The sequence below is a fragment of the Quercus lobata genome, chromosome 9 (genome assembly GCF_001633185.2).
Source record: "Quercus lobata isolate SW786 chromosome 9, ValleyOak3.0 Primary Assembly, whole genome shotgun sequence".
NCBI classification, from domain to species: domain Eukaryota; kingdom Viridiplantae; phylum Streptophyta; class Magnoliopsida; order Fagales; family Fagaceae; genus Quercus; species Quercus lobata.
In genome coordinates this window covers 25956898-25980516 of record NC_044912.1, presented here as the reverse complement: position 1 = coordinate 25980516, position 23619 = coordinate 25956898, and the positions used below count along the sequence as shown (strand labels likewise).

At 39.3% G+C, this 23619-nt stretch overlaps 1 protein-coding gene across 1 annotated transcript; it reads left to right on the top strand.

Moving 5' to 3' along the window:
* The first annotated feature begins 867 nt into the window (after positions 1-867).
* LOC115959107 (protein MODIFYING WALL LIGNIN-1-like) lies at positions 868-5227 on the top strand. The gene is made up of 3 exons (XM_031077410.1): positions 868-1097; positions 3332-3537; positions 4739-5227. The coding sequence occupies exons 1-3, from the start codon at positions 1002-1004 to the stop codon at positions 5082-5084; spliced, it is 648 nt and encodes a 215-aa protein (XP_030933270.1). The 5' UTR covers positions 868-1001; the 3' UTR covers positions 5085-5227.
* Positions 5228-23619: the final 18392 nt, after the last annotated feature.

The following is a 23619-nucleotide window of genomic DNA, read 5'->3' as shown; positions in this document are numbered from 1 at the left end:
AAAAATTTGAAGTACAATAATTGAAACCTGCGGTTTATAAAATGATATAATTAATGCGAAAGTGGTAAATTAGTATCATACCACTTATGAATACTTTTAATATAAATGATTTTATAATACAACAATCCTATCCATAAATATTAAAAAAAAAAAAAGGGTTAGTTATATATATTTTTCGTGGATCACATGCCAATGCAATTACATTCTCAACCGAAACGTTTTGACGGGTCCTACCGGAGATAATATCTTCAACCCCACATGTTTTGACCAATTGGTTCTTTACTTTATCAACCAAAGCCAAAGGAGATATTATCAGATGGGTTGGACGTCGGTGGAACACAGCTCTGAGCAATTTATGCGAACGAAGTTTCTACTTGGATCCCACGAAGATTTCTAATTTAACATTGTTTTTGGATAATTCCCACAAGACTTAGTAATTATCCATCTTTACACGTCTTCTACCTCTTTCTTTCAACCTTCCACATTATAATAAGGGGTAGTGTTTATTTCATACTTCGGTTGCGTTTGGATTGGGCGTTTTTTGCCCAATCCGCGTTTGCGTTTTTCTTTTTTTTTTTTTTTTTTTTTTTTTTTTTTTTTTTTTTCACGCGATTTTCCCACAAGCGGCTACTGTTCATGCACTGTTCAATGAACAGTAGCCGCAAACTTTGACTTTTCAAATTTTTTTATCAATCACAGCACATCGTGTACTGTTCACGGACCCACAAATTTCACTTTTCAGCAACTTTTTCATTAAAAATTGGTCCCACGATACTATTCACACATTTAAAAATTATTTCGCTACAGTGTTTTTCAGTTTTCAGTTTCAGTTTTCAGTTTTCAGCGGTATCCAAACGCACCCTTCAAGTGACTGATACTCAACCCAAAATTCAGCAAAAAGAAAAAAACTCACCAACAACATTGGTTGACCAATTCACTGAGACTAAAACTATTTAGAACTTCTAGAGAGGAGAGTCTCTTTTTTGAGAGAGAGAGCTAAGATGGAGCGAAGGGTGGTGGTGATATGTGCTATTGTCGGAGTCTTGGGGCTCTCATCAGTTATTCTTGGTTTTGTTGCTGAGGCTACAAAGATTAAGGTAAGCAAAAAATAATATATAAGTGAGTTTTGCTTTTTTTTCCTTTAATGGGTTTATTTAATTTTTTTGTTGTTTTTTTCTTTGTCAGTGATGAATCATTGAAAGTGTGTAATATTTTCAATTTTAAACTTGTGTACGCATTTTCTTGTGTTGCTTCACAGTGTGAAATACATTCACTTTTCTTAGGCAATTGTTGGTTTTAAACTTGCTTGCTTAGATGGAATTAAAGACTCTTGTCTATCAACTCAACTATTAACTTCCACTGATGATCTTGTTAGTATCTCTATAGTATACTGATATAGAGTTTTTTTGCTTTTTGTTGAGGCTCTTGCTGCTTGCTCCAACCGAACCATTTACTCTTACCTAAATTAAAGAGTGATACATGATTAATGGATGACATATCTTCCCTATTTTGGGGATTTGTGGATCGTTCTTGTTCTGATAGAACTGTGTTGTTTTGTTTGTCCCTTTCCCTTTTAGGTTCTTTCACATGGAGGTCTGGACTTCCATGACTATCTCGCCCATCTGAACCCGCTCGACCCGACCGAACTGAAGGCTCTGTCCGGGTCAGGTCTGGTCGGGTGTGGGTCTTGCTCTTATATATTTTTCGGGTTGGATTCGGGTTCAACCTGAACCGACCGATCTTTTTTTTTTTTTTTTTTTTTTTTGGGGGGGGGGGGTGGTTTTGCTAATATAGTGCTCTCAAAGTCACCCCCAAAAATCGACTTTTGAAATTGTATATTTTTATTTTTAATTATAAATAAAAAATCAATTCCTTTTATAAATTTCCCTCTTATTTTCTTTTTCCATTTAAAACTTGACCTAATCTCCTCATTTAAGATTCTATCATCTTTTATATTTTCCATATTTTATTTTCAATTCAAATTTTAAATAAAACTTAAAAGAAAATCTCTTGATATTAATGACCAAACGTATTTTAAAAAATATTTAATTACTTATTAAAAACTTTCTCAATAGAAATATCAACTTAAATTTGACTAACCCGATTATATTTGGAAATATGATATAAATTTACCAATTGAATTGAAAATAACTAATTAATTTCTCAACAAAAATCATAGCAAATCCCAAATAAAATGTACACAAAAAAAATACTAATTAATTAAAAAAATCACAAAGATATAGAGAATGAAAACTTACACGAGCTTAATTTCATAGTTTTAATTAAGAGATTCCACCTCACAGTGGATTTGCAAATCCAAAAAGACAGGCTAAATGAAATGTGCTAGATTAGGAAGTTTACAGAATACTAATCTAATCAGCATGCTTTTTATTGAGGGTCTTTGAATTTGAAACTTAATTGCTCATTTCTAGGAAATTAAATTAAGGAGATAATAAAATTTCCTAATGCAAATTCAATATCATTTTTTAAACAACTCATTAAAATCCTATATTTTCCATATTGGTTTTTAAGATTCAAATTCTTAAAATGGATGTCTAAGAAAAGAAACATGCTTTGTCAACTACATTCAAGGAGGAAAGAAAACAATAACGAATTATACCCTAGAAAAATTATTAAAAAGAAAAAAGAAAAAAAAGAGAGACCCGCCTGAGACCCGACCCGAACCGAATGTACAGGTTTCGGGTGAGAGTGATTTCGGGTCAACTATGTCAGGTTTGTTTTCTTTTCGGGTCTGAACCCGACCCGACACGACCCTTAAAATGCTCTGCACTACTTCTGTGGATCTTCTGGCCCATTTCTTCTTGGGCTTCAGAGTAATAATCTCATTCAAGATCCCCTGCCTTGCACCCATTTTTGGACCCTTTGCACTTTATTCAAGGCCCTCTTCTTATTCCCATTCCTGGGCTACAATTCCCAGTTGTGGATACCAGATTATTCTTTCATGGTTTTATTCATGTGTCCTCTGTGCTTACTTGAGCCCATGCTTACTTGGTTTGGGTTGGGGTTTACTTTCAAATTTTGGGTGTCAATAAAAATTCAATGATGTTACGGATTTATTCAATTTGACACCCGGTTGAGTTGTCAACTTATTATAATGAAAGTTACATCAGTTTCAAATGGGGTCTATTACTAACAAACTTTTTATCATGCACTGATCACAATTGGACACATTAGTTGCGTGTAAAATTGGGCATGTCCTATAGTTATTAATAAAATTTACCTAGAATGGTTAGAAATAGGATATTAAACTTTTGGTACGTCAATCTTTGACATTCATCAAGGGCTTCTAAACAAGAATTTTTATTTACAGAGTTCTCAGGTGATGTTTAACGGCTCCGATTGTGTACGCCCACACAGTCCTGCTACAGCTCTTGGTCTAGTTGCAGTACTGGCTATTATTTTAGCTCAAATAATTGTTAGTGTTGCAACTGGGTGTATTTGTTGTTGTTGCAAAAGAGGTTCTCATCCCAATAGCTCTAACTGGATAAAAGCACAGGTCTGCTTTGTCTTTTCCTGGTAACTTTCTTTCACTTCTTGCCGATAAAACTTTATTAAAGTTTGATTGTTTTTGTCTTATCCAGTATAATATCTTATTGTTAAGTCTAAAGTCAAATGGCTTGTAGCTGAATTGACACCTCCTTATATTTAAAGTGTTTAGGAGTCTAGAAAGGAAAGGATTCGAGCTGCAATTTTGATCCCTATATTTTGGTACTAGTTAACTTGGTCTTGTAATTTTCAACTTGTAGTCAATTTTTGTTAGTGAGTTGACAGTTAAGACCAAATTGTTTGCGAGTAAAAAATAATAGAGACCAAATTGACTGCTACTAAATTGTGGAGACCAAATTGATAATGATCCCAAAATATAGGGACCAAAACGATATTTTCACCTATTGTTAATGAGGTATATCTGAAGTAGAACATTTTTCAACTGAAGACTTTTGGTTTTGATAAGCCTTAGTATGAAGTGGAATACAAAAAACGCGTTATATGATTTCTCTTCAAACACAACAAGTATCACAATTATTTTGTAATTTATTGATGTGGCATATTATTATTAGTGTAATATCATTTTCATATATAGAACTACAACTAACATCACTTTATTATACACCAATCAACAAAGTGGGTCAATACTGGGTGTCATTTTGAAATATATATATATATATATATATATGGACATTATGTTAATTCATTATTTTCCGTTAAACTCGAACGTTCCAGATTTTTTTTTTTTTTGGGCAGCATTCAGATTCCCCAATATACCTTAATGCAATTTTCCAGCTTTAAGGAGCTTTTTTAAAATTATCATCAACATGCTAAAGAACTGTAAACCCCCTAAGGGAGCCTTAACGCAAAGCCAGAAGACCTTTAAGGTAGTTTCAAATTATATCTTTGAGTTTTTAAATTCTTTAATATCTATCTTATAATTTCAAAATTTTATACAATTAAATTTTTTTTTTTTTTTTTTGAGAAGAAATGTTACAATTCAATTCTTAGACATACTCTTCCGACTTGATCTCTTGTGAATTGGGCTAGGTGAATGTTGTGAATAACTTTTGCAAATGAAGTGCATTGTTGAATGTTTCTTTATCTACAAACTTCTTTGTTATTTTCATGTCATCCTTCACTCAATTTGGTTAGCTTATATCAGTTACATTATCCATTGCATATTGGTTTTCACTTTTCAATTGATTTAGTCTATTTCACAATCGAGCAGGATCACAGTTGTCATAGCGGCTATTGTGTTATTGCTTGCTTCCTCATACAATATTTATAACTCAACCGTCCGGTGCTATGTTATAAAACCTGGAGTCTTTGCTGCGGGTGCCATTTTGTGCCTTGCAAGTGTGGTTTTGGGTCTTGCTTCTTATATTTTAAGTTTGCAAAAGAACAGTAACAATCATTTTCAAGGAGACATAGCTATGGCACCACCTCAGTTTGCAGGGGGGACTAGCATTTATCAAGGAGCCGCGCCTATAGGACAACCTCAATACCAATGGGGCAATCCTGCTGTTCCTAATCAAGGAGACATGCCTATGGGACATACTAAGTTCCCACAATAGGGTACTCAAGAACATGTTGTATATCATGAATGGGAGAGTATGATGCTTATGTAATAAACGTACGCATTTGCTATATGTGGAATTTGATCAGTTGTTTATTGGTTTGGTTAATTGTAGTTTGGCTTTGTGTTGTGTTTTGCAAATAGTTGTCTGTGTGTCTGATAAACATGCATGAGTTGTGGATTTTAGTTTTGGTCCAGCAGCTTCATCTGATTCAAGGAAGCGGAATAAATTCCATTACTGAATATGTCTTCTAATTAGTTTTATGGTTACCTTTGCCTTCCCTTGCTTAGTCACTCAACCTTCATCATCCACTTTTGGTTTTCCCTTATGCTAATAGCACAAAAGCTTCCCTAGCTACTGACATATAAAATATATCCAAAAAAAGTACCTTTTTTAAAAAATTTTAATTTTATTTTTTAGGGTTTCAGCAGCACTTTTATTTTATCTGCACTTTGAGATTATTTAAGAAAGAACCAAATTTGTCTGGGTTCAGAGAGTTTTAAATAGAAACCATTTCATTTTCATCTATTTTTACAGTATAGCCTGCAGCTAGAAAGTTTATAGCTAAAAAGAAATTATACATTTTCTTTATCTGGTCCCTTAAATGTATTCATTTAAATAATTACAGAATTTTCTGCGTGGTCATCTAAGACAACTTTTACAATTCAAATCAACTAGACATGGTGATCCATCATGTATGCTTTGATTATAAGATTAACTAGGCATCTCTTTGTGTTGCTTCACTGTACACTGAGAGATGGAATTAAGATTATATTATTAATTCGATAGTTACAACCAGAAAGAAGAGGTTTGAACCCTGTATGTTTTATTGAAAAACATTGGGAGGAGCCAACTCTTTAAGCATTGTGATTTTTGTTCCCACTTATGTTTCTTTAGTTGTTCAATTAATTAATGTGAATTTTGGGTACATGTATTTTTTTTAATGTATTTTTTGTTATAATATTTATTTAGCTTATAAATCAAAGAAATAGACTTAGGGGTTATAATTGAAATAAAATGAATGACCCAAATTAATCAGAGAACAAATATTTAATTTTTTTAGAAGAAAATATTTTGTTTTTACCCTAAAAATAAGTTCAAATTTCTAGCCAACACAACCAAATAGCCTTAAACTACCCAAAAACAACCATCCCACAAGAATAAGAAAGATAAAGTTGAGCCAATATAACAACCTAATTGGTATCTGACTATTCACTCGAGAAGCATTTTCGAGCAATCTCACTTTATGTCACAGTTGACAGTGGCCAATGAGTCCATTAATTTGAAGCCTGACCATGTCAGGATGGATCATGGCCAGCTCAAGACCTGGGCTTAAGGTCCTCTATGACCCCCCAAAAATTTACAAAAGGGTCCCAAAGCCCCCCATAGAAGAAGAAAAGAAGAAAAAAAGAACCCAAAATTATACAAAAAATCTCAAAAATCGTAGGATGATTTAAAAAAAAAAAAAAATATATATATATATATATATTTATAAATAAGTGAGTTTTGAATTCTTTCTCCCACTTCTAATAAAGTCCCCAAAATATTCAGCAAATGAAAATGTAATTTAGTTGAAACCCTTAAATTATTTCATCATAAGAAAAATATTATAAGTGTGTTAATCAAGTGAATTATCTATTATCAATTGTAAGAGAGATGTTATTAAGATCTAAATACAAAAACCAAATTAGTAAACTAAAATAATGGCTTTGAGTAAAAAAAAAAAAAAAAAAAAAAATCATAATATAGAAAGTTAAATATGTACTATTTAATTAATAATTTAAAAAAAAAAGAAAGACTCACTTATAATCTTCGTCTTAGTTCTCAAAAATTGTATTAAGTTGACCTTAGGACAAGTTTGTCAGAAAGGACACATGTTAGCTCCAATGCTCCAGTGTAATGGAGTTGACATGATATGGACGCATCTTCGATTTTTGTCACTTGTACACATCTTGTCTAGTTCTAGTGCACTGAAGCTAACTCTTAATTACCCCCAAAACCCCAAACTGTTAAGTGTCCTTTTAAGGGAATGTTCATAATACTTGGTGCCAATTGAAAAGGACAAAGAAATTGTATCTCTCGCCCACTATTAATCTATACTCCCTATAACCGTCCTCATAGTTTCAAGAATATCACCGTATTACCATTAAATTCTATCCATATCTTGGACATCACAATTTCACAAGAATTCACAACTCACCCATAGTTCAGCCAAAAACAAAAATAACTCATTTAACTAACATTTAGTAAAAAAAAAAAAAAACACATGATAGCCATCTTAGTTCTCAAAAATTGTATTGAATTGACTGTAGAATAGGTTTATTAAAAAGAACATGGGTTACCTTCAGTGCTCCAATACATAAGAGTTGACATGATGCAGAAGGAATGTTCATAATACTCTTGGTGCTAATTGAAAAGGACAAAAAGAAATTGCATCTTTCGCCTGCTATTAATCTTTACTCCATAGCCCATAGTTAGTCGTCGTCACAGTTTCAGGAATATCACCATATTACCATTAAATTATGACCATATCTTGGACTTCACAATTCAGCCAAAAACACAAACAACTCACCGGCAACAGTATGTATCTAAATCCAAGCTAATTCTCTCAGACTTAGAACTTCTAGAGACGAGAGCTTTTGAGGCAGTGAGAGAGACAATGGAGGGAAGGGTGGTGATAGAGTGCGCTATTATTGGATTCTTTGGGCTCTTATTAGTTGTTCTTGGTTTTGCTGCTAAGGCTACAAGAATTAAGGTAAGAAAAAACTATAAGTGGGTTTTGCTTTTTCTTTAATGGGTTCATTTATTTAAGGTTGTTTTGTTGTTGTTGTTTTTTATTTATTTATCATCCTGCTTTTTATGTCTCTTACTGATGGAAGTGTGTAATATTTTTTTCTTGTTGTGCTCCACCGTGTCAATGAAATATACTGATCCACTTAGGCCATTATTAGTTTTAAACTTTTCACTTAGATGGAAATCATGGAATTAAAGACTTTGTCATCCACTTAACTTGCACCGATGGATCTTTTTAGAGCTCTAACATATTGCATACAGTTACATTCTGTGAGATTTTGAGTTTGGAATGTGTACAACAACGGCAGAGAGAGAGAGAGAGAGAGAGAGAGAGAATTCAAACACTATGCTCAAAACGACACCGTTTTTTGGCTAGTGTATTAACTTCGTGAATTAAGCTTGTGCAAAATGACGCCGTTTGCCACTAAACCAAATATCAACGTTACTAGCCGTTGCTACAATTCTCTTTTCTTCCTCTTTCTTCAACATATTTGAATCTGGTTCTTCTTCTTTTTTTCTTCAAAACACTTAACTTAAAACCAGTCTTCCTCTTTCCATTTCTAGACATCCGCTTAACTTGCACTGATCGATCTTGCTAAGCTCTACCATATTGCATACATTTACATTCATGATTCATGCACCTATTTTTAGTTTCTCAAAAAAAAAAAAAAAAGAAAAAGAAAAATTCATGCACCTATTTTCATGAATTATGCTTTTACATGGTTCATTTATTTAAGGTTGTTTTGTTGTTGTTGTTTTTTTTATTTATCATTTTGCTTTTTATGTCTCTTACTGATGGAAGTGTGTAATATTTATTTCTTGTTGTGCTTCACTATGTCAATGAAATATACTGATCCACTTAGGCAATTATTAGTTTTAAACTTTTCGCTTAGATGGAAATCATGGAATTAAAGACTTTGTCATCCGCTTAACTTGCACTAATTGATCTTGCTAAGCTCTACCATATTGCATACATTTACATTCATGATTCATGCACCTATTTTTAGTTTTCAAAAAAAAAAAAAAAAAAAATTCATGCACCTATTTTCATGAATTATGCTTTTACATGACTAATCATGATTTAAAAAAAAAAAAGAAGAAGATATATATATATATATATATATATATATATATATAAGATTAATAATGGTGCAATCTCCTCAGTCCTCTAGTTCAAAGTCATGAGGCTTCTTTTATTAACTACATCTATCTTCCGAACAAGATAAAGTGTTTTTTGATGAAGTCAAATTTATATACTTTATGTGTTTAGCTTAACTTAAATTGTTTAAGCAATAACATTTTCTAAAAAAAAAAAAAGGTTTAATAGAACAAAATTTAGCTATAAAATTGGTTGTAGCTTAAATCTACAATCTTACTCAATATCTTTTAATTAGAGGTGAATTTTGACAAATCCAGAATTTGATTACATGTTCTTCTTATATCCTCCATGCTTGCAAAATTTCTAGAAAATTAAAGATTAATAGATATGTCATCAATATATTGTTTAAATTGCAAGTTTTTATAGTCTAAAATTGTGTATAAAATATAAACTTATAGATCATATAATAAATAATATCCGATTGACACAAAATTTGACATGTATATTAAGTGCATAAAGAACATGCAATTCAATAGTTAGATTTTCAAAATATGTAATAATATTTATTTTATTTAGTAAGGTTATAACCTTAGGCTACAACCAATTTTGTAACTAAAGTTTGTCCAACAATAATATGGCATCAGATTAACCAATATGGAATGACTATTGGTTTCAACTCCAAGTCCCACTTATCATGGCACCCAAGTTTGACCTCTTTTAACTCCATTTCATTAAATAAATAAAGGTTTAATGATAGTAAAAATATATTCAAATTTATACCGTGTTGAATTGTCAACTTATAATGAGAGCAACATCAATTTTACACAAGCCTACTGTAGTTGCACGATTTTCCTGGCCCAAATTTGATTGATCAGGCCCTGGCCCAAAGCGCAACCCACAATAAATATTTGTAGAGGATGGGTCAAAGAACTTGGCCTCAGCGAGTCTATTCAGTCTGATGCATGGGCAATATGATTGCAGAAAATAAAGACACGAAAATGGATCTCTCACGTGTAAGTTTATTTCTCTAGTTCCTCATACAGAATTTTTCCTCCTCTTCTCTAAGGGACTCCACTACATTATATAGCTCCCTTCTCTCATCTCAACCCTACACTTGTTGACCATCTAAGCACCTACTTGAGTGGCTGTCCCATCAGACGCCTTCATCTCTCCCCATGTGAGTTGCAGAGGCCAAGGCGGTACTGTTCAGGGGTCATTTCCTCATTAATGCGGCCAAGAGGGTGGTTGGGGCGCAATTAATGTGGTGGTAGCTCTCCATGGGATATTTTGGATTTTATTCATTTTATATGTTGGGAGGATGAACTGAAGTGGCTGGGGAGAGCTCCTCGTCTGGGCTTCGTGAGGTCTGAGGAGGTGTTACTCCTCGGACAGGTTTCCTTGGCGTTTATTGGGATTGAGTAATGCTTCATACGTGGTTTTTCTTCGGACAGGACGCTCCTCGGACGGGTCTGAATTTGGAATAGCCCATCATTTCTGGGTCGGGCCCCACATTAGCCCCTCAAAACTCCGGTTTCTATCTCCCTCCGAGGAGGAAAAGACGGGGTTTTGATATTTGGGAGAGGGTGGAAATAAGGAGAGCGTGTGGCGCGCGTGCGGACCGTTACTTCTGACGCGCTGCAATTTACGAGGCGCGGCCATTAACTTCTGGAGGCGTTATGTTCCCTCATCCAACGGTGTGGCGTAGATCGAACGGCTATCGTTTTTTCCCGTATTTTTAGGTAGGAGCGATCTTTTCTCTCTCCTCCTGGCTATATAAGACGTCATAGGGGTTCAGTTTCTTCTTTTATCTGCATTTCACAAACCTTAGAGGCTTCCAGAGAACTCCATCGAACCCCAGAGGTACACGAACACTTGCGACCGTTACGCCATCGTAGCCGTTTTTGTGAAGCGTTTCGTCCACGAGAGATTCCCAGCCGCCTCATTGAACGTTTTGTGAAGGTACCGGTACATTTCGTTCATCTTGCTGTTTCAATTTCCTCCTCGGACTCTACTTTTTTTTTTTCTGAGTCTTTACTTTTGTTCCCCGGTTTAGTCCAGATGGGTAGATTTGAGAAATTAGTTAACACCCCCGCCGCTATGGAGGCCTTTAGGGCTAAATATCACATTCCCCCGGGGTTTGGGCTACGGTACTGTCCTCTTGAAGGAATATTGACAGATAGGCGTGCGGGAGAAGTCGTTATCCCCATGATTGCCTTCATAGAGGGAGGGATGACACTTCCCATGCGTAGGATTACAAGGGAGTACTTGTTCAACCATAGGTTGACGCCGTACCAGTGTGCCCCGAATATGTTCAAGATACTAGGCTGTGTAGATGTCTTAAACGAGCGGATGAATCTAGGCCTTGGCACGATGTGGCTTATCTGTACGAATGTCATCGCCTCGGGGATGAGGGGTATTATCTTAAATCCCGGAACGAGGACGTTAGGTTGATCTCTTGTCTCCCAATATCCAATAAGACAGTGAAGAATGATTTCCTTATTGCTTCTGGGGAGTGGTTCGACGGTATTCATTGTCCAACTCGGGCAGGAAACCCAGGTGCGGCGTCTCTAGGATCGGTCCCTTTTGGGATAGGATTTAGCATTGAGGGGTTACACTTTTTGCTTTCTTTATAATTGGAAGATTTCGTGGACTAATCCTCTTTTCCTTGATTGTTTGCAGATAAAATTCACGTCGCCCCTCGGCTAAACTTTGTGAACGTGCCAGCGCTGAACTACCTTCTTAGGTCGGAGATCTACGTTTCCGAGGACGGGCAGTTGCGTGCTGCCCATCTGGTTCTGGGCTATCAACCCCTGAGCAGCTCTTTCCAGGCTATCGGTCACGCCATAAGGGCTGGTAGTCCGAGGTTGGCTAGGATTGACGTGTCCAGGGACGGGCTCCTAGCTGAACACGATCTGCCACCAGTTGTGTTGCCCGGTGTTAGAGATCCTTACTTGGCAGAGCAGCTACCTCCGCCAAACGAGCCTGGTGCTGCCGCTCAGGTCGAAGAGGAAGCTGAATCATCTCGTCTTTCCCTTGAGGCAGAAATGGACAAGTTTTATTTTGAGGAGGAAGTTCAACAGACCCCCTTGGTGGAATTTTCTGATCCCGAAGGAGAGCGGGACCGACATTCTGCAGTTGGGGTTCCTTCCATCGTTATCTGCTCGGACGATACTTCGGACGAGGAGATAGAGCCCATGGCAGAAAAAGGAAAAACTCTAAAGGAGCTGATGGCCTCCCGAGGGAAAGGCCGGTTGCCGAAAGGACAGTCCTCGAAGGCGCCAACTCCACCACAGGGCAAAACCCTCCCTCCTGTGGCTCCTACGGACACCTCGGACCTTGGCCTTAAGGTTAATCCGGACTTAAAGAAGAAAAGGCCGGCCAACACTCCTGAGGAGGGCGAGGTGGTTGCCCAACCGACCAAGCAGCAAAAAACCACTCGCGCGCCAAGGAGCAGAAGGGGCAACTCCTCGGAGAGTCGAGACGAGGAGACTCTTGCGGAAGTACGTGCTACCCCGCGTGTATGGGGCCCCAGATTGGAGCTGGATGGGGTGGCCATTCCCTACAATGCTTCGATCCGAGAGTACAATCGAGGCCGGGCGGGCTACGTGGCCGAGGCCTTAGAGCAGCCCCTACTTCTTCCTCGGGATATGGAGGCTTATAGGCGGTTCTCTCAGCCCGAGATCTTCCTATCCCTTAAAAGGGATCTCGCGATGGTAAGTAATCATTTTACTGTTTCATTAATTTATTTGACCTCAGATTACAGCAATCTTGTTTCGTTTGTAGATTACCCAGCAGGTGTTCGTGGCTGAGGAATTTTTCCGCGGTAACAGTAGTCGGGCTGAGGTCGAGAACCAGGCGCGAGCGGAGGTGGAGAAAACCTTGGGGTCCCTCCAGCATGATTACGCTGAACTTATGGACAAGTTCAAGGAGTCGGAGAACCGGCGTAAGTCTACAGAGGCTGGTTTGAAGAGTGCTGAGGCCCAGGCGGAGGACCAACGCAAGGAGCTGTTCTCGACCCAGATTAACCTTGCCACCGAGAAACAGGCAGTGCAGGATCTCAAGACCGCTCTGCAAAGGGTCGAGGATGAGCTGCGACGGGCCAAAGAGGAGGCCCAACTAATCCGAGAGGCCACAGAGGCTGAGAAGAGTGCCGCACGCCAGCTCGGGGCCGAAGAGACGGAGGCCAGGCTATCCGAGGAAATCCCCGAGGTATGCCGGGAGTATTGCGATATCTCATGGTCTCGTGCCCTCGACGCTGCAGGAGTTCCTGCTGACTCGGCGCTGAGACTGCCCGAGAGCATCTTCTATCCTAAAGAGATCCGAGCGCATCCAGAGGGTGTCCAAGCTGCCTCTGAGCAGGATCTGGCGACGCCTGATGCTGTCCTTGTGCCCGATATGGCGAATGATCCCGTCGTAGACTCTACCATCGAGGTTCCGCCTCCTCAGCCCGAGCAGAAAGGAGATCCTCCTGCTGAGGCTTAGCCTTCTAGGCTTTTGATTTTTGTACTCTTTCCTTTTTTGACCGAGAGTCGTCCAATTTTCCCGCTCTTTTGTAAGGACCTCTCCTTCTAATGTACTTGGAATATTAATATAAAATGTTCGTTTTGCTTACTATGGATGCACGTCAGTAGCGCTCTTCTTTAAACATTTGCAACTATGTAGATACAGATAAACGGTCAAGATAAAAATGGGTTTTTGGGTTGCGCATCTGAGGGTTGCGATGGTGCCAGACTGCGCGTACATATTAAAATGGTTTCCTTTAAGTAATGATCTCCCAATCTACCATAAGTAATAATTTCCCCCAAGTCTGTGGCCCGAGGAGCCATGCAGGACTTAGGTTCTGTTTCAAGCTATGAATAGTTGTCTTAAGTATCAATTTCCCCTTAGTCTGTGATCCGTGGAGCCATGCAGGACTAGGTTCTGTTTAAAACTTATAAGTAATAATTTCCCCCAAGTCTGTGGTCCGAGGAGCCATGCAGGACTTGGGTTCTGTTTAAAACTATGAATAGTTGCCTTAAGTATTAATTTCCCCTTAGTCTGTGGTCCGTGGAGCCATGCAGGACTAGGTTCTGTTTAAAACTTATGAGTAATAATTTCCCCCAAGTCTGTGGTCCGAGGAGCCATGCAGGACTTGGGTTCTGTTTAAAACTATGAATAGTTGCCTTAAGTATTAATTTCCCCTTAGTCTGTGGTCCGTGGAGCCATGCAGGACTAGGTTCTGTTTAAAACTTATATGAGTAATAATTTCCCCCAAGTCTGTGGTCCGAGGAGCCATGCAGGACTTGGGTTCTGTTTAAAACTATGAATAGTTGCCTTAAGTATTAATTTCCCCTTAGTCTGTGGTCCGTGGAGCCATGCAGGACTAGGTTCTGTTTAAAACTTATATTAGTAATAATTTCCCCCAAGTCTGTGGTCCGAGGAGCCATGCAGGACTTGGGTTCTGTTTAAAACTATGAATAGTTGCCTTAAGTATTAATTTCCCCTTAGTCTGTGGTCCGTGGAGCCATGCAGGACTAGGTTCTGTTTAAAACTTATATGAAGTAATAATTTCCCCCAAAGTCTGTGGTCCGAGGAGCCATGCAGGACTTGGGTTCTGTTTAAAACTATGAATAGTTGCCTTAAGTATTAATTTCCCCTTAGTCTGTGGTCCGTGGAGCCATGCAGGACTAGGTCCTGTTTAAACTTATATTAGTCACATAATTTCCCCCCAAGTCTGTGGTCCGAGGAGCCATGCAGACTTGGGTTCTGTTTAAAACTATGAATAGTGGCCTAAGTATTAATTTCCCTAGTGCTTCTGTGGTCCGTGGAGCCAATGCAGGACTAGGTTCTGTTTAAAACTTATATTAGAATAATTTCCCCCAAAGTCTGTGGTCCGGGAGCCATGCAGGACTTGGGTTCTGTTTAAAACTATGAATAGTTGCCTTAAGTTATTTAATTTTCCACCTTAGTCTGTGTCCGTGGAGGCCATGCAGGCTAGGGTTCTGTTTAAAACTTATATAGTAATAAATTTCCCCAATCTGTGGTCCGAGGAGCCATGCAGGACTTGGGTTCTGTTTAAAACTATGAATAGTTGCCTTAAGTATTAATTTCCCCTTAGTCTGTGGTCTGTGGAGCCATGCAGGACTAGGTTCTGTTTAAAACTTATATGAGTAATAATTTCCCCCAAGTCTGCGGTTCGAGGAGCCATGCAGGACTTGGGTTCTGTTTAAAACTATGAATAGTTGCCTTAAGTATTAATTTCCCCTTAGTCTGTGGTTCGTGGAGCCATGCAGGACAAGGTTCTGTTTAAAACTTATATGAGTAATAATTTCCCCCAAGTCTGTGGTCCGAGGATCCATGCAGGACTTGGGTTCTGTTTAAAACTATGAATAGTTGCCTTAAAAGTTATTATTTCCCCTTAGTCTGTGGTTCCGTGGAGCCCATTGCAGGACTAGGTTTCTGTTTAAACTTATATTAGTAATATTTCCCCAAGTCTGTGGTCCGAGGAGCCATGCAGGACTTGGGTTCTATTTAAAACTATGAATAGTTGCCTTAAGTATTAATTTCCCCTTAGTCTGTGGTCCGTGGAGCCATGCAGGACTAGGTTCTGTTTAAAACTTATATTAGTAATAATTTCCCCTAAGTCTGTGGTCCGAGGAGCCATGCAGGACTTGAGTTCTGTTTAAAACTATGAATAGTTGCCTTAAGTATTAATTTCCCCTTCGTCTGTGGTCCGTGGAGCCATGCAGGACTAGGTTCTGTTTAAAACTTATATGAGTAATAATTTCCCCCAAGTCTGTGGTCCGAGGATCCATGCAGGACTGGGGTCTGTTTAAAACTATGAATAGTTGCCTTAAGTATTAATTTCCCCTTAGTCTGTGGTCCGTGGAGCCATGCAGGACTAGGTTCTGTTTAAAACTTATATGAACAATAATTTCCCCCAAGTCTGTGGTCCGAGGAGCCATGCAGGACTTGGGTTCTGTTTAAAACTATGAATAGTTGCCTTAAGTATTAATTTCCCCTTAGTCTGTGGTCCGTGGAGCCATGCCGGACTAGGTTCTATTTAAAACTTATATGAGTAATAATTTCCCCCAAGTCTGTGGTCCGAGGAGCCATGCAGGACTTGATTTCTGTCTAGAACTATGAATAGTTGCCTTAAGTATTAATTTCAACATAGTCTGTGGTCCGTGGAGCCATGCAGGACTAGGTTCTGTTTAAAACTTATATGAATAATAATTTCCCCCAAGTCTGTGGTCCGAGGAGCCATGCAGGACTTGGGTTCTGTTTAAAACTATGAATAGTTGCCTTAAGTATTAATTTCCCCTTAGTCTGTGGTCCGTGGAGCCATGCAGCTAGGTCTGTTTTAAACTTGATATGAGTATAATTTCCCCAAGTCTGTGGTCCGAGGAGCCATGCAGGATTGGGTTCTGTTTAAACATAGTGAATTGTTGCCTTAAGTATTAATTTCCATTGTCCTGTGGTCCGTGGAGCCATGCAGACTAGGTTCTGGTTAAAACTTATATGAGTAATAATTTCCCCCAAGTCTGGGTCCGAGGAGCCGGATGGGCGGACTTGGGTTCTGTTTAAAACTATGAAATAGGTTGCTTAAGTATTAATTTCCCCTTAGTCTGTGGTCCGTGGAGCCATGCAGGACTAGGTTCTGTTTAAAACTTATATGAGTAATAATCTCCCCCAAGTCTGTGGTCCGAGGAGCCATGCAGGACTTGGGTTCTGTTTAAAACTATGAAGAGTTGCCTTAAGTATTAATTTCCCATTAGTCTGTGGTCCGTGGAGCCATGCAGGACTAGGTTCTTTTTAAAACTTATAAGAGTAATAATTTCCCCCAAGTCTGTGGTCCGAGGAGCCATGCAGGACTTGAGTTCTGTCTAGAACTTTGAATAGTTGCCTTAAGTATTAATTTCCCCTTAGTCTGTGGTCCGTGGAGCCATGCAGGACTAGGTTCTTTTTAAAACTTATATGAGTAATAATTTCCCCCAAGTCTGTGGTCCGAGGAGCCATGCAGGACTTGAGCTCTGTCTAGAACTATGAATAGTTGCCTTAAGTATTAATTTCCCCTTAGTCTGTGGTTCGTGGAGCCATGCAAGACTAGGTTCTGTTTAAAACTTATATGAATAATAATTTCCCCCAAGTCTGTGGTCCGAGGAGCCATGAAGGACTTGGGTTCTGTTTAAAACTATGAATAGTTGCCTTAAGTATTAATTTCCCCTTAGTTTGTGGTCCGCGGAGCCATGCAGGACTAGGTTCTGTTTAAAACTTATATGAGTAATAATTTCCCCCAAGACTGTGGTCCGAGGAGCCATGCAGGTCTTGGGTTCTGTTTAAAACTATGAATAGTTGCCTTAATTATTAATTTCCCCTTAGTCTGTGGTCCGTGGAGCCATGCAGGACTAGGTTTTGTTTAAAACTTATATGAGTAATAATTTCCCCCAAGTCTGTGGTCCGAGGAGCCATGCAGGACTTGGGTTCTGTTTAAAACTTTGAATAGTTGCCTTAAGTATTAATTTCCCCTTAGTCTGTGGTCCGTGGAGCCATGCAGGACTACGTTCTGTTTAAAACTTATATGAGTAATAATTTCCCCCAAGTCTGTGGTCCGAGGAGCCATGCAGGACTTGGGTTCTGTCTAAAACTATGAATAGTTGCCTTAAGTATTAATTTCCCCTTAGTCTGTGGTCCGTGGAGCCATGCAGGACTAGGTTCTGTTTGAAACTTATATGAGTAATAATTTCCCCCAAGACTGTGGTCCGAGGAGCCATGTAGGACTTGGGTTCTGTTTAAAACTATGAATAGTTGCCTTAAGTATTAATTTCCCATTAGTCTGTGGTCCGTGGAGCCATGCAGGACTAGGTTCTTTTTAAATCTTATATGAGTAATAATTTCCCCCAAGTCTGTGGTCCGAGGAGCCATGCAGGACTTGAGTTCTGTCTAGAACTTTGAATAGTTGCCTTAAGTATTAATTTCTCCATAGTCTGTGGTCCGTGGAGCCATGCAGGACTAGGTTCTTTTTAAAACTATGAATAGTTGCCTTAATTATTAATTTCCCCTTAGTCTGTGGTTCGTGGAGCCATGCAGGACTAGGTTCTGTTTAAAACTTATATGAATAATAATTTCCCCCAAGTCTGTGGTCCGAGGAGCCATGCAGGACTTGGGTTCTGTTTAAAACTATGAATAGTTGCCTTAAGTATTAATTTCCCCTTAGTTTGTGGTCCGTGGAGCCATGCAGGACTAGGTTCTGTTTAAAACTTATATGAGTAATAATTTCCCCCAAGACTGTGGTCCGAGGAGCCATGCAGGTCTTGGGTTCTGTTTAAAACTATGAATAGTTGCCTTAAGTATTAATTTCCCCTTAGTCTGTGGTCCGTGGAGCCATGCAGGACTAGGTTTTGTTTAAAACTTATATGAGTAATAATTTCCCCCAAGTCTGTGGTCCGAGGTGCCATGCAGGACTTGGGTTCTGTTTAAAACTTTGAATAGTTGCCTTAAGTATTAATTTCCCCTTAGTCTGTGGTCCGTGGAGCCATGCAGGACTACGTTCTGTTTAAAACTTATATGAGTAATAATTTCCCCCAAGTCTGTGGTCCGAGGAGCCATGCAGGACTTGGGTTCTGTCTAAAACTATGTATAGTTGCCTTAAGTATTAATTTCCCCTTAGTCTGTGGTCCGTGGAGCCATGCAGGACTAGGTTCTGTTTAAAACTTATATGAATAATAATTTCCCCCAAGTCTGTGGTCCGAGGAGCCATGCAGGACTTGGGTTCTGTTTAAAACTATGAATAGTTGCCTTAAGTATTAATTTCCCCTTAGTCTGTGGTCCGTGGAGCCATGCAGGACTAGGTTCTGTTTAAAACTTATATGAGTAATAATTTCCCCCAAGTCTGTGGTCCGAGGATCCATGCAGGACTTGGGTTCTGTTTAAAACTATGAATAGTTGCCTTAAGTATTAATTTCCCCTTAGTCTGTGGTCCGTGGAGCCATGCAGGACTAGGTTCTGTTTAAAACTTATATGAGTAATAATTTCCCCCAAGTCTGTGGTCCGAGGAGCCATGCAGGACTTGGGTTCTGTTTAAAACTATGAATAGTTGCCTTAAGTATTAATTTCCCCTTAGTCTGTGGTCCGTGGAGCCATGCAGGACTAGGTTCTGTTTAAAACTTATATGAGTAATAATTTCCCCCAAGTCTGTGGTCCGAGGAGCCATGCAGGACTTGATTTCTGTCTAGAACTATGAATAGTTGCCTTAAGTATTAATTTCCCCTTAGTCTGTGGTCCGTGGAGCCATGCAGGACTAGGTTCTGTTTAAAACTTATATGAGTAATAATTTCCCCCAAGTCTGTGGTCCGAGGAGCCATGCAGGACTTGGGTTCTGTTTAAAACTATGAATAGTTGCCTTAAGTATTAATTTCCCCTTAGTCTGTGGTCCGTGGAGCCATGCAGGACTAGGTTCTGTTTAAAACTTATATGAGTAATAATTTCCCCCAAGTCTGTGGTCCGAGGAGCCATGCAGGACTTGGGTTCTGTTTAAAACTATGAATAGTTGCCTTAAGTATTAATTTCCCCTTAGTCTGTGGTCCGTGGAGCCATGCAGGACTAGGTTCTGTTTAAAACTTATATGAGTAATAATTTCCCCCAAGTCTGTGGTCCGAGGAGCCATGCAGGACTTGGGTTCTGTTTAAAACTATGAATAGTTGCCTTAAGTATTAATTTCCCCTTAGTCTGTGGTCCGTGGAGCCATGCAGGACTAGGTTCTTGTTTAAACCTTATATGAGTAATAATTTCCCCCAAGTCTGTGGTCCGAGGAGCCATGCAGGACTTGGGTTCTGTTTAAAACTTTGAATAGTTGCCTTAAGTATTAATTTCCCCTTAGTCTGTGGTCCGTGGAGCCATGCAGGACTACGTTCTGTTTAAAACTTATATGAGTAATAATTTCCCCCAAGTCTGTGGTCCGAGGAGCCATGCAGGACTTGGGTTCTGTCTAAAACTATGAATAGTTGCCTTAAGTATTAATTTCCCCTTAGTCTGTGGTCCGTGGAGCCATGCAGGACTAGGTTCTGTTTAAAACTTATATGAGTAATAATTTCCCCCAAGTCTGTGGTCCGAGGAGCCATGCAGGACTTGGGTTCTGTTTAAAACTATGAATAGTTGCCTTAAGTATTAATTTCCCCTTAGTCTGTGGTCCGTGGAGCCATGCAGGACTAGGTTCTGTTTAAAACTTATATGAGTAATAATTTCCCCCAAGTCTGTGGTCCGAGGAGCCATGCAGGACTTGGGTTCTGTTTAAAACTATGAATAGTTGCCTTAAGTATTAATTTCCCCTTAGTCTGTGGTCCGTGGAGCCATGCAGGACTAGGTTCTGTTTAAAACTTATATGAGTAATAATTTCCCCCAAGTCTGTGGTCCGAGGAGCCATGCAGGACTTGGGTTCTGTTTAAAACTATGAATAGTTGCCTTAAGTATTAATTTCCCCTTAGTCTGTGGTCCGTGGTGCCATGCAGGACTAGGTTCTGTTTAAAACTTATATGAGTAATAATTTCCCCCAAGTCTGTGGTCCGAGGAGCCATGCAGGACTTGGGTTCTGTTTAAAACTATGAATAGTTGCCTTAAGTATTAATTTCCCCTTAGTCTGTGGTCCGTGGAGCCATGCAGGACTAGGTTCTGTTTAAAACTTATATGAGTAATAATTTCCCCCAAGACTGTGGTCCGAGGAGCCATGCAGGACTTGGGTTCTGTTTAAAACTATGAATAGTTGCCTTAAGTATTAATTTCCCCTTAGTCTGTGGTCCGTGGAGCCATGCAGGACTAGGTTCTGTTTAAAACTTATATGAGTAATAATTTCCCCCAAGTCTGTGGTCCGAGGAGCCATGCAGGACTTGGGTTCTGTTTAAAACTATGAATAGTTGCCTTAAGTATTAATTTCCCCTTAGTCTGTGGTCCGTGGAGCCATGCAGGACTAGGTTCTGTTTAAAACTTATGTGAGTAATAATTTCCCCCAAGTCTGTGGTCCGAGGAGCCATGCAGGACTTGATTTCTGTCTAGAACTATGAATAGTTGCCTTAAGTATTAATTTCCACATAGTCTGTGGTCCGCGGAGCCATGCAGGACTTGGGTTCTGTTTAAAACTTTGAATAGTTGCCTTAAGTATTAATCTCCCCTTAGTCTGTGGTCCGTGGAGCCATGCAGGACTACGTTCTGTTTAAAACTTATATGAGTAATAATTTTCCCCCAATCTGTGGTCGAGGATCCATGCAGGAACTTGGGTTCTGTCTAAACTAGAATAGTTGCCTTAAGTATTAATTTCCCTTAGTCCTGTGGGTCCCGTGGAGCCATGCAGGACTAGGTTCTGTTTTAAACTTATATGAATAATAATTTCCCCCAAGTCTGTGGTCCGAGGAGCCATGCAGGACTTGGGTTCTGTTTAAAACTATGAATAGTTGCCTTAAGTATTAATTTCCCCTTACTCTGTGGTCCGTGGAGCCATGCAGGACTAGGTTCTGTTTAAAACTTATATGAGTAATAATTTCCCCCAAGTCTGTGGTCCGAGGATCCATGCAGGACTTGGGTTCTGTTTAAAACTATGAATAGTTGCCTTAAGTATTAATTTCCCCTTAGTCTGTGGTCCGTGGAGCCATGCAGGACTAGGTTCTGTTTAAAACTTATATGAATAATAATTTCCCCCAAGTCTGTGGTCCAAGGAGCCATGCAGGACTTGGGTTCTGTTTAAAACTATGAATAGTTGCCTTAAGTATTAATTTCCCCTTAGTCTGTGGTCCGTGGAGCCATGCAGGACTAGGTTCTATTTAAAACTTATATGAGTAATAATTTCCCCCAAGTCTGTGGTCCGAGGAGCCATGCAGGACTTGATTTCTGTCTAGAACTATGAATAGTTGCCTTAAGTATTAATTTCCACATAGTCTGTGGTCCGTGGAGCCATGCAGGACTAGATTCTGTTTAAAACTTATAGGAGTAATAATTTCCCCCAAGTCTGTGGTCCGAGGAGCCATGCAGGACTTGAGTACTGTCTAGAACTATGAATAGTTGCCTTAAGTATTAATTTCCCCTTAGTCTGTGGTCCGTGGAGCCATGCAGGACTAGGTTCTGTTTAAAACTTATATGAATAATAATTTCCCCCAAGTCTGTGGTCCGAGGAGCCATGCAGGACTTGGGTTCTGTTTAAAACTATGAATAGTTGCCTTAAGTATTAATTTCCCCTTAGTCTGTGGTCCGTGGAGCCATGCAGGACTAGGTTCTGTTTAAAACTTATATGAATAATAATTTCCCCCAAGTCTGTGGTCCGAGGAGCCATGCAGGACTTGAGTTCGGTCTAGAACTATGAATAGTTGCCTTAAGTATTAATTTCCCCTTAGTCTGTGGTCCGTGGAGCCATGCAGGACTAGGTTCTGTTTAAAACTTATATGAATAACTATTTCCCCCAAGTCTGTGGTCCGAGGAGCCATGCAGGACTTGGGTTCTGTTTAAAACTATGAATAGTTGCCTTGTATTAATTTCCCCTTAAGTCTGTGGTTTCGTGGGAGCCAATGCGGACTAGGTTCTGTTTAAAACTTATATGAATAATAATTTCCCCAGTCTGTGGTCCGAGGAGCCACGCAGGACTTGGGTTCTGTTTAAAACTATGAATAGTTGCCTTAAGTATTAATTTCCCCTTAGTTTGTGGTCCGTGGAGCCATGCAGGACTAGGTTCTGTTTAAAACTTATATGAGTAATAATTTCCCCCAAGACTGTGGTCGGAGGAGCCATGCAGGACTTGGGTTCTGTTTAAAACTATGAATAGTTGCCTTAAGTATTAATTTCCCCTTAGTCTGTGGTCCGTGGAGCCATGCAGGACTAGGTTTTGTTTAAACCTTATATGAGTAATAATTTCCCCCAAGTCTGTGGTCCGAGGAGCCATGCAGGACTTGGGTTCTGTTTAAAACTTTGAATAGTTGCCTTAAGTATTAATTTCCCCTTAGTCTGTGGTCCGTGGAGCCATGCAGGACTACGTTCTGTTTAAAACTTATATGAGTAATAATTTCCCCCAAGTCTGTGGTCCGAGGAGCCATGCAGGACTTGGGTTCTGTTTAAAACTATGAATAGTTGCCTTAAGTATTAATTCCCTTAGTCCTGTGGCTCGCGTGGAGCCATGCAGGACTAGTTTCTGTTTAAAAACTTATATGAATATAATTTCCCCCAAGTTCTGTGGTCCAGAGCCATGCAGGACTTGGGGTTCTGTTTAAAACTATGATAGTTGCCTTAAGTATTAATTTCCCTTAGTCTGTGGTCCGTGGAGCATGCAGGACAAGGTTCTGTTTAAAACTTATATGAGTAATAATTTCCCCCAAGTCTGTGGTCCGAGGATCCATGCAGGACTTGGGTTCTGTTTAAAACTATGAATAGTTGCCTTAAGTATTAATTTCCCCTTAGTCTGTGGTCCGTGGAGCCATGCAGGACTAGGTTCTGTTTAAAACTTATATGAATAATAATTTCCCCCAAGTCTGTGGTCCGAGGAGCCATGCAGGACTTGGGTTCTGTTTAAACTATGAATAGTTGTCTTAAGTATTAATTTCCCCTTTAGTCTGTGGTCCGTGGCCATGAGGACTAGGTTCTGTTTAAACTTATATGAGTAATATTTCCCCCAGTCTGTGGGTCCCGCGA

Excerpts from the sequence above, each read along its gene's own strand:
- LOC115959107 (XM_031077410.1), top strand. The coding sequence starts at position 1,002 with ATGGAGCGAAGGGTGGTGGTGATATGTGCTATTGTCGGAGTCTTGGGG. Across the intron at positions 1,098-3,331 it reads CTGAGGCTACAAAGATTAAG|AGTTCTCAGGTGATGTTTAA; the intron begins GTAAGCAAAAAA and ends TTTTATTTACAG. Across the intron at positions 3,538-4,738 it reads GTCTGCTTTGTCTTTTCCTG|GATCACAGTTGTCATAGCGG; the intron begins GTAACTTTCTTT and ends ACAATCGAGCAG.